Source organism: Notothenia rossii (genome assembly GCF_949606895.1).
Source record: "Notothenia rossii genome assembly, chromosome: 5".
NCBI classification, from domain to species: Eukaryota; Metazoa; Chordata; class Actinopteri; order Perciformes; family Nototheniidae; genus Notothenia; species Notothenia rossii.
The window spans coordinates 78,004,282-78,014,884 of record NC_136903.1 but is presented as its reverse complement, the minus strand read 5'-3'; the positions used below and the strand labels follow the sequence as shown (position 1 = coordinate 78,014,884).

The following is a 10,603-nucleotide window of genomic DNA, read 5'->3' as shown; positions in this document are numbered from 1 at the left end:
GAAACGCATCCCTCGCCAAAAAACACGATGTTGTTGTAACTGATATGAAAATGGTCAAAACACCACCAGACTTCAGATGACAGTTAATGGTCCAGCCCTCAAAATGTCTATGTGCTATTAGTGAGTTTTCCTCAAAAGCTGCTGGCATGGCAATAAAAAACGGTATTGCTATACCGGTATTGCTATAACTCCTATGAAAATTGTCAAAAAGTGCTAAAACTTCACATGTGTGCTAACAGTCCAGCCGTGAAGACATCTATGAGACAGTTTTGAGATTTCTTCAAATGCCGTTGCCATGGCAACACAATGCTCGCCATGAAACACGGTTTTCTCATAACTTCAGTGAAAATGCTCCAATAGCCCAAAGCTTCACAGGTTTGGTAACGATGCAGCCATCAACATATCTAAGTGTATTATAGGGTGTTATCAAATACTGTTGGGCAGGCGCCATCTTACCTTAAAGAACTCATTATACCCTATTGTCCTACTAGGGCATTGCGTTCCAAGAATGCAGGGTTGTTGGTTGTTCCTAGAGTCTCTAAAAGTACAATGGGAGCCAGAGCCTTTTCTTATCAAGCTCCACTTTTGTGGAATCAGCTTCCAGTTTGTGTTCGGACGGCAGACACCCTATCCGTTTTTAAGAGTGCGCTTAAGACCTTCCTTTTTGATAAAGCTTATAGTTAGGGCTGATTAGATTCAGCCCCTAGTTTTGCTGATATAGGCTTAGTTTGTCGGGGGACATCTTACTTCTTCCTTCTCTCTGTCTATACCTGTGTACTCTCATGTTCCGATTAACCCAGCTTCCCCAAATTTCTTTCTTTTTGGTGTCTATATACGCCGGGATCCGGAGTCATGGATGATCCTGCGGTCCTGTGTCATGGATTGCGAGTCCTGGATCTTGAGTCGTGGCTGTGGTCCTGGATCATAAGTCCTGGATGGATATCCTCGTGGATTCATCTTCTTATTATACACACATGCATTTCCAAACATTTGGACTACCTAAGTTGCCAATGTATTATCTTTTCAATTTATACACGGCATCTATTGCACGTCTGTCCGTCCTGGGAGAGGGATCCCTCCTCTGTGGCTCTCCCTGAGGTTTCTCCCATTTTTCCCTTTAAACTGTGGGTTTTCTCTGGAAGTTTTTCCTTGTACGATGTGAGGGTCTAGGGATAGAGGGTGTCGTATTGTCATACTGATATTCTGTACAAACTGTGAAGTCCACTGTGACAAATGTAACATTTGTGATATTGGGCTATATAAATAAACATTGATTGATTGATTGATTGATTGTTGCCATGGCGACAGATCATTCTCCATCAAGTTAGTTCAATAGTTTGCAGTTCAAATATTCTGCTGCTTTTCCAAGCCTTTCTACTCTCTTTTCTTCTCTTATCACACATTCAAGCCCCCAGTGTTCATGTATCATTTCAATCTAAATTCTTCACTTTCTTCTTACACATTACATTTCAGCATAGCAATTCAGCGTCAGCTTTTCAGCATAAAGCATTCCCACTAGCAATTTATTCAGAAATTGCATTCTCTGGTTTCATTATGTTGTTGGTGAGTTTTAAAGTTAGATCAGCTGTCATAACGTGAACTCAAAAAACTAAAGTAATGATCTGCATGGTCGATGGTGTAAATGTATCGGTTAAGCTATGCAATTGTTTTTACTGTATTTGCAAATTGCTAAATAAATGAACATGAAAAAACTCAAGGTAATTGTGAATAAAACTGAAATTAAACCATTACCACATGGCACAGTGATTAGTGTCAGAATGCAGCCTTAATTTAGATTGTGTTGTCAAATCAATTCAAGCATTTGTTTTATAACACCCTTGTTAATCTTTTACATTGTATTTACTTATCATGTTCTTAAAAATCATCCTTCACCTTTAGACAGTGACCTGTTATTAATCACTGGGTTATGGCAACGCCATTAGCCGCTGTTATCTGATTAAGAAGAGGTATAAAGGGGATGTTTCTGCAGTTGGAGCAGCAACTACTGCATCATCATGAATTCGTCTACAAGTTTAAAAGTGCGCCTGCCGGTGCTTGTTCTGGTGTTTGAGGTTGTTATGATCATTCTTTTTTCTCTTTTTGTAACGTATGATGACAATGCAAATGCAAGGCTGCAGAACAATGAGACTAACCCAATGGAGAACTCTTTTTATCGAGACTATCCCTACTTTGCTGACGTACAAGTAATGATCTTTGTAGGCTTCGGCTGTCTGCTCGCCTTCTTCCGATTTTACGGCTTCAGTGGAATGATCTTCAATTTTCTTACAGCTACATTCGCAATCCAGTGGGCGATCGTGATACAAGGTTTTTTCCAGTTTTACTATGATGGTAAAATTCACCTGGGAGTTGTCAACCTGCTGAATGCAGAGTTTGCCTGTGCCGTTGTGCTCATCTCTTTCGGAGCCGTTATTGGAAAAACAAGTCCTGTTCAGCTGCTGGTTATGGCTCTGCTGGAAATCCCTATGTTTTCTGTGGTAGAGTGGGCTGTATTGAAGTACATAAGGATCAATGACGCGGGCGGCTCTATACTTATTCACTTGTTTGCCTGCTACTTTGGTCTAGGCGTGACATTTGTGCTGTACCGCCCAAGCCTGAATAAGGGACATTCAAAAGAGATCACCAGTTATCAATCGGACATCCTCTCTGTGATGGGGACCTTGTTCCTCTGGGTGTTCTGGCCTTCATTTAACTCTGCTCTGACCCTGAAGGGTGACGATCAACACAGAGCAGTACTCCACACTTTTATAGGTCTGAGCTCCTCCACTATCACTGCCTTTGCTCTCTCTGCGGTGTTCAACAAGAGAGGCAAGCTCACAATGGCAGACATTCAGAATGTGACTCTGGCAGGGGGTGTGACTGTTGGTGCTACTGTGGACATGATGATTTCCCCTGTAGCCGCATACGTCCTGGGCATCATGGGCTGCACCGCCTGTTTCTTTGGATACAGGTACCTGACCCCCTTTATGGCTCGACACATGAGGATCCAAGACCAGTGTGGCATTCACAACCTGCACGGACTCACTGGCCTCATTTCATCCACAGCAGGGATCTGTGCCATCCTCCTCGCTACAGAGGAAACCTACGGGCCAAGCATGTACCAGATATTTTCCCATCGTGCTCCACCGGCGGGAGACCCAAAGCTCCTGGAGCTGCAGAAGCTGATTCCCGGGCTGAAGCCGGGCTTGGGACGTACTGCGCAGGAACAAGCCCTCTACCAGGTGGCAGCTATTTTCGCCACCATCGCAGCATCTGCTGTCGGTGGGCTGCTCACTGGTATGGTCATAAAGCTGCCCTTCATGGCTTCCCCTTCCGACAAGGACTGCTTTGATGATGATCTCTTCTTTGACGTGCCGTCTGACTTTGACAACGGACACCAGGCCCTCATAAGCTATGATGAAAAGTTACAAATGAGTTCTATTGACATCAAAGAAGTCTCAAAGTCAGTTTAAATCATTGCATTTTTTTTAAATGTGTCACTATGTGAGAATGTTGTAATGTGTCACTTTCACAATTCTTAGGCTGTTTACTGTTGTAAGGAATGTTTTTTTTTTCTTCATGAAATTGCAAAGGGCAAGTAAAAGTGTTAAATACGGGTAAAAACAGTTATCACCAGGAAATAAATGTGATGTAATTTCAACTTATGTTTTGTATTTCCTTTCAAATAAACGATTTTAGGAAGTCAATGATGTGTATGTTGTTTTTAAAAACGTCTTGTTTAAATGTTGTAACATGATTGAATAAAAGCATCTGCCTCATTTAATTTTGTTGTATCTTATCTTACATTTATAACTAATGGTAACTCAATGCTTACTGCTGCCTCACTGCATTGTTCAACATTGCACTTTGGTATGAACAGCTTTTAGTGACATAACACCAAAAATAATGAAAATGAGCATAAAGAGGAGTGCTTGAAAGATAGTTAACATATTAAATACCCTTTGTAACAGAAATGGGAGCAGAAGAAAAGTATAAAACGTGAAATGATGAGTGATATTTGATATTGCAACATTTCAATTTAATATCTGATACTGCTTTTCAATTTGTAGACCCGATTGAGAAGTCCAGAAACTGTACACCATGACAACAAGCATAGTCAGATAATAATCCTGTAAGGGTTCATTTGCTAAAAGAGATACCTTCCTTTTTATCTGTTTTCCTTATCGTTTCTTAGTTTCATATCAGTTTTACTATATTTGTATTGTGCATTCAAAGGAGTATCATCAAACGTATGTTGGTTTATCAACTCAAAGGAATCTCCTGCTCAATTGAGAACGTTCTCAGCATTGAACCGTTGGGATTTAATTCAATACCTCTCATGAGATGTCTACTCATCATCTGTACAGTAACAGCACATGTGAATGTATGAGCTAAGATATAAACACATTCATTAACACATTTGATCTGGAGGTTTACCTGAATGTACTGTATAAAAGGGAACATTTGATTAATTAACAAGCCAACGAGAGTGAGTATATTTTATTGACTGTATTTTACGGTGCACAATAGTTTTTTTATGGCGTACTTTATTTTAAAAGATATCACCCCCCCCCCCCCCCCCCCCACTTCCACTAATAATAAAGTATATTATTGCATGACCAACTCATAAACTTCTGATAATGACAGGCCTCCAGCCAACCTTTCCAGTGATAAAGCCAGGCTCTTCTGTTTCCTTCATCACAAAGGTTATTGATTTACTCTGTAAGCAATTAAGTATTTTACTTTCTACTTAGTGTATCAATAGATTAGTGGGACACTTCAGCTTTTTATATTGCACCTCACTAAAGTAAATCATGTGTTTCTGTTCACAAACACCTCATTATGTCCTTAAAAAAGTAATGTCATTAGTTATAAAGCTTGCACTGTATCTTATCTTAACTGATCTAATATTCCTTATCTAATCATGGGCATTGGCTAAGCAAAGTTCTATCTCATTTCTACGTAAAATGCATTATATTTAAAGTTCATAAGTCACAGAGAGCTGATATACTTTGAAGTTGACCCTCATTATCTTTAAGTGAAAGTCATTTTTATGGAAAATGTATTTACTGCTGATAAGTAATAATTGGGCGTAATAAATGAGCACACACATCACTTTTTCAAGAGGATATATCACGTAATATTTCATTGTTATTTTATAGAGAAAGTAAAGAAAAAGACATGGAAACATAACTGTGTAATTGTAAAATCAGGAGTCATAATGTGGTGTCCAGTGTCTTTAATGCATGACCTCATTTTCTGGAACACAATGTATCAATAATAATCATTATAGAAGATTATTATGCTTCCTTAACTGATTCCACTGTCAGCATAAATAAGATTTTTATGATGTCAAATACAAAGTACAGAGTAAGATAATAGTTTTTCCCAAGAATAGTTTTTAGGGCTTATTGAATGAACAATATGTGTTAAAGCATACTTAAAAGCAATAAGTAAGGTGCGAGTTGAAGTCACTCTTGTTGTTGACTTGGATCTGAGTGGTTTAAACATTAATCATCTTATCAAAAAAGGTTACCTGAAGTAACCTTAAGGATTCACGAAGGATAACAAAAGGACAAAGAGCTGACATTTGCAGTCTAACACTTCCTCAGTAATCAGAGGGTCAGCTAAACACTCTGCAGATCTTGGTAACTGCAGTTGGTTGTCTGAGCTTCACCGTGCAGATTGATTTTGTGTTTTATTTTACATTCATCCCATGAAGGGGGAAAGTTTCCACGTGCTCACATTAAATCTCAGTCTCAAATGAGCATGATTTGGTGACATCACAACTGTTTTGAAGAGGAAACCTAAAACATAAGTCTGCGACTTTTGGTGGAGAAAAAATATGGGGAACATTATTATTCAAATCAAAGTATTTTAATGTTTTAATAATCCATGTTTTTCATATGCATACTGGTAAACAATCATATGTATATGTAGCTTAGAAATAATGTAATAGGAAATGTACAATCAAATGCTTCATCAACACTAGAGCAAGGCAAGTCCAACAAATGTATTAAACATTGTCTTGGAAAACTGGACACATTTTATTATTGTGCCTGGGCCTTCACTACTTCACCACAGAAAGGCTGTCATATTTGATGTAATGACAGACAACAAACAGTGCCCTCCAGTGGTGGGGGGTCAGCCTGCACAAAGAGCATTGATGGCCTCTCAAAGATGGTTGGCGTAATCTTCTCCGCTCTCTGCAGGGTTGACGGTTTTGGTGCGTTGGGTTTGCACAGAGGCATACAGATCAGACACGTTGGAAACAAAGTCAGGGTTGCCTTCATCTTCCTTCTCTGACTCTGAGGGCTGCTCTAAATGAACTTCATCTGAGTACTGCATCTGTGGAGAGCTGCGGCCCGACTGCGGCCTGGGAGGTTTCAGGGTCAGGTTAGCATAGCAGTCCTGAGTACTTGACTGGAGGGAGAAGCAAAACACATATGTTATATTATGTCTTCACCAAATAATTATATTCCTAGGTTTATAGTTTTGCAAATAACAATAATTTGTACAACTTTTTCAAAGACTTCTACCTAAATAATTAAAATGTAAACACTCTACCTGTGAAGTAGGATCAACTCCTGTGAACAAAGCTGTGCCTGTTGAAAACAACATCACACTGTAATAGGACTCAGTTGAAGGCGTTGTATGGAAATAGACACATGTGAAATGCACTTACTTGTTGCGATGAGGCCAATGTTTCCATAAATAGGATTATCTTCCATCTGTCTTGAGCTCAGCCTTAATTTGGAGAAAGTAAAAGGATATTTTGTTCCTATATTTGCACTTTTGGCAATGACATCTGACAATGCAGACCGTTATAGGAGATCATGTTGCCTTTTCTTTAATATATAAGCCACATACCTTCTTCTTGTCCTTTGTTTACATAATCCTTTTCCTGTCGCAGTATAAAAAAAGACACCATCAGATACAGAAAATACATTTGCTTTCTTTGGATTATGAATTAGCAAATAATGAAATGACTGTACCTGAGCAACATTTTGACACCCAGAAAAACATATTAAAAACTATTGAGAGGACCAGCATCGAGCTGATAACACAGAACAGCACCCTATAAGGAAATGGCACGCAGGTCCAGTCTAGAGAAATTGAAAAGAAATGAATGATACTTATTATGGATGAATAAAAATAACTGAATACACACTGCTAATGAATATAATCTTCTTCTTTTTTATATAATTGGTGTTGGATTTGTTTCTCCACCAAAAAGTTATGCTACTTGATTTATAAAATCATCCATTTGGATTGAAAAATCCAGAATCTAAAATGTGGATGTCCAAATATTTACTTTTTAAAGTTTAACTGTAAGACCAATCTCTAGAGGCCCCAAGTTTCCATATACTTACCACATTTCAATTGTGTGAGGAAACCAAATGACTTGAGATAACCTCTGCAGACATGAAAACGGGGTGGGGGTGCCAAGGCAAGTTTATTTCCAGGCCACATTTCCATCACAAAGACAGTTGAAGGATCATAATGATAACAATAACACACCAAAGACATGACAGTACAACATACTTTTAAAGGAACAAAACATCTTCATAATGCTTTGAAATATGTGTCCAATTTCAAAGTCAGTATACAGAAAATGACACAATACATGTCAAAGCCGTTCCTCATTCTCATTACAAGGGCAGGTTGCAAATTGAGCACAGTGCATCTTCTTGTTCACAAATCTCTCCCTGAGTCATATGGCTGGGTTTGTCACATGGAGTGCAATGGTAACAAAAAAAGATTTGATAGAAAGATAACACAGAAGTGGTTCCCTTGAGCAACAGATTTACAGCACCTGTGTGCATTCATTGCATCTGCTCAGTCGCCTGCTGCGGAAGATGTGGTTTGTACCGAGAAGCTTGCACATGTGAACGTGTGCTTGCACAATGCAGTAGGTTTATTTTGCAAGAAGACATGCTGAGCAAAACACACTGGATGCGTTTCCTACTTCGAAAAAACATTTGCATCGCTTTGTTTTGGTCCAACATACCCAAGATTAACATTTCACTGAACATATCTTGCATATCTTGTCACTACACATTCTTCATCCTCCCCACAACATTTATCATAAGATTCCCATTCAAAATTATTTGTCCCTTGCAATCACTTTTTCCATCACAAAAGTCTCTCTCTGACAAAGACCGTTAGTCCATATGAGAGATGAAGAAATTGGTGAAAATGTTAATGCACTTGTTTTCTCAAATGTAACTTTTCTGCCCTGCATAAAACCTCTAAATCTACATGCATGCTTCCCTGCAGTACCTTATAGTTATTTTTGACAAACAAACAAACACTCACCATGTCAGTCTATAGCCAAAAATAACACAACTGAAATCAAACTAATCAAAACATCCTTAAATGTAAACAATTAATGTACAGAATATATCAATCAAATAAGTATTTAAAATCCCAAGCAAAGCATCCTGGAAGGAGAGTATTATTCCTATTTAGGTGCCTATCATTTGTTTCAGTTTAAGTGTTTTTTTTAAATCCACATTTGTTTCTAGTTTATTTAAACAGGCTGTTCACTGTGTTTCACTAACCACCTTCACTTAGTTGCAGGTAATTTAGAGAGTTTGATATAAGGAGTAATGAGACCACATTGTTCGGGTGAGACTTTACTGCTAATACCACGTAAATAAATATATGTCACAAGAAAAAGACGTCAATTTAAATGTAAGTTAAGTTATCCAAGTATAATCAACATGTAGTTATTATTTCCTGGCAATAAACTCAAAAATAAAGAGGATTGCTCAAGTCTCCAAAATCTAAATATACAGTATCATGTGGACACAATCATACCTATACTTCTATCTCACATCAACCTCATCGTCATTCAAATTTAGATGATCCTTTCTAATGCTTCTATCAAGACTTACCAATTGTGTAATTGGAACAAGCCATGGCATTGAAGCTTTAATCAGGAACAATTCGCTCACGATGATTGTCTCTCCAACTCTATTATAAATGTGAAAAAGACTACAGCATCTGTTGCATGTTTTCCTCTGGGTGTGATGTCGCTCGAGAAGGTTTTTTTTTTTTGTTAACACGTTGCAGGATGTGTGCTTCTGCAGAAAACCACAAACTGTTTTTAGATTGAGAATAACATCAAGGTAACACAGAGAGAGAGACTGGAATTAATATTATTGAATCAACCTATTTCTAATGAAATGTCAAGGGGGAAATTCCTTGTATGTAATGTCAAAGTTAAAAGTTGACGTACTATATTGTACCATTAAACTTAATATGTATTATTTAGTAAGAAACACAGTTTATTTGGTTGATTCCCCTTTAACTCTCCATCTTCAATTAAACAGGATATACATATGTCAAATAAAATGATGCATTAACTCAGGGGTTGCCAAACTTTTTTTGTGCTGGTCTATAGACAGGCCAGTGACCGGCCAAAAAACAGCAAATGCGGAGTTTCTAAAGATTCACACTGCCGTAGAAAATCTGTGTCTCCATACCAGTAACCCATGTGCCATAGAGAAATTATTATCTTTCAAAATAACTACCCAACACTACCGCAGTTTAGCGTTGCCATTACATTGTTTTTTTAGTGTGCTGCTCTTAAATTTAGACTGTGAGCAGCTAGGACAAAAATAAACTAATTACAATCACTGAGACAAGCCAAGTGTGAAGGAAAAATGATGTTATCGCCTTAAAATACAGCACAAGAGTGAGATAATGTTGATTTGTTTAACTTTTATTATGGTTACCTTCATGAAACGGAAGTAAACCTCTTTTTATAGGTTGACCTGCTAAACCTGGGCTGCAGCAGGCCTCTGTAAAACAATATGGAGGTAGATGTCCCCATGGAGTATAGATATATTCAAAACCTGTAAACTAGTATCCTGGATTGAAGTCCTATCCTGGTTTAAACATATTTAAGAAATATTGTTTACATGGACCACAGTTAAAGGATCTCCATTATGCTCATTTTCAGGTTCATATTTGTATTTTGTGCCTCTACTGTGACATGTTTACATGCTGTTCAAAAAGTGCTTTATTTCTCTACACTGCCTGAAACCAGAGCCCAGTCTGCTCTGATTGGTTAGCTGGCCGGCTCTGTTGTGATTAGTAAACCTCTTAGTCTAGAGATGTTTGTCATCTATGCATTTATCAGATCGTTTAGATATTTGAGTGCTCTTAACAATCTGATCATTTGAATATAAAGCCAAGGAAGATAACGGTCTAGCCTCTGCTATTTTGATTACTTCACTGTAGTTTTCTCATAGTAAAATGTTCTTACATGCACACTGCACACCTTATTTCATAATCATTTGCGATTAATATCCTTTCAGTGAAGTGGCAGCTCGGACCTGACACGTCCTCCAGCTGCTTCTCAGGTCTGTTTTAACACATCCCACCCACCAACACTGGATGAGTGGCTTCCTGCACGGCGTGTGGGCTCCTATAGGTCAAGTCATGTCCTCCTTCACATCATGATGCACAGTTATTTAAAGAGATCGATCTGTAGAGGATCTGGGAGTTTTAGGCTTTACCAGAGGAAGCTGTGCACATATGACACATGGTTTAACATGATGGGTTTAAAAAAACTGCTCATCTTGGTAACAGCTTG

The 10,603-nt window shown here is 38.3% G+C and overlaps 2 protein-coding genes across 4 annotated transcripts; one reads left to right on the top strand and one right to left on the bottom strand.

The window, feature by feature from the left end:
* Window positions 1-2,005: 2,005 nt before the first annotated feature.
* LOC307041613 (ammonium transporter Rh type B-like) lies at window positions 2,006-3,781 on the top strand. Its single transcript, XM_079685070.1, has one exon. The coding sequence runs from the start codon at window positions 2,016-2,018 to the stop codon at window positions 3,468-3,470; it is 1,455 nt and encodes a 484-aa protein (XP_079541196.1). The 5' UTR covers window positions 2,006-2,015; the 3' UTR covers window positions 3,471-3,781.
* Window positions 3,782-5,852: 2,071 nt separating this feature from the next.
* LOC307041569 (uncharacterized protein) lies at window positions 5,853-9,036 on the bottom strand. 3 transcript variants are annotated; one of them, XM_079685041.1, is made up of 7 exons: window positions 8,898-8,977; window positions 7,371-7,414; window positions 6,993-7,103; window positions 6,868-6,901; window positions 6,683-6,744; window positions 6,565-6,602; window positions 5,853-6,420 (listed from the first exon to the last, which is right to left on the bottom strand). In XM_079685041.1, exons 3-7 carry the CDS (start codon window positions 7,048-7,050, stop codon window positions 6,172-6,174), a joined length of 441 nt encoding a protein of 146 aa, XP_079541167.1. In that variant the 5' UTR covers window positions 7,051-7,103; window positions 7,371-7,414; window positions 8,898-8,977; the 3' UTR covers window positions 5,853-6,171. The 3 variants fall into 3 exon arrangements, with proteins under 3 accessions (XP_079541167.1, XP_079541166.1, XP_079541165.1); XM_079685040.1 differs by lacking the exon at window positions 7,371-7,414 and having other exon boundaries at window positions 8,898-9,036; XM_079685039.1 differs by lacking the exon at window positions 8,898-8,977 and having other exon boundaries at window positions 7,371-8,888.
* Window positions 9,037-10,603: the final 1,567 nt, after the last annotated feature.

Excerpts from the sequence above, each read along its gene's own strand:
- LOC307041613 (XM_079685070.1), top strand. The coding sequence starts at position 2,016 with ATGAATTCGTCTACAAGTTTAAAAGTGCGCCTGCCGGTGCTTGTTCTG.
- LOC307041569 (XM_079685039.1), bottom strand. The coding sequence starts at position 7,527 with ATGTCTTTGGTGTGTTATTGTTATCATTATGATCCTTCAACTGTCTTT. Across the intron at positions 6,745-6,867 it reads AAACAAAGGACAAGAAGAAG|GCTGAGCTCAAGACAGATGG; the intron begins GTATGTGGCTTA and ends CTCCAAATTAAG. Across the intron at positions 6,421-6,564 it reads GAGTTGATCCTACTTCACAG|TCAAGTACTCAGGACTGCTA; the intron begins GTAGAGTGTTTA and ends TTCTCCCTCCAG.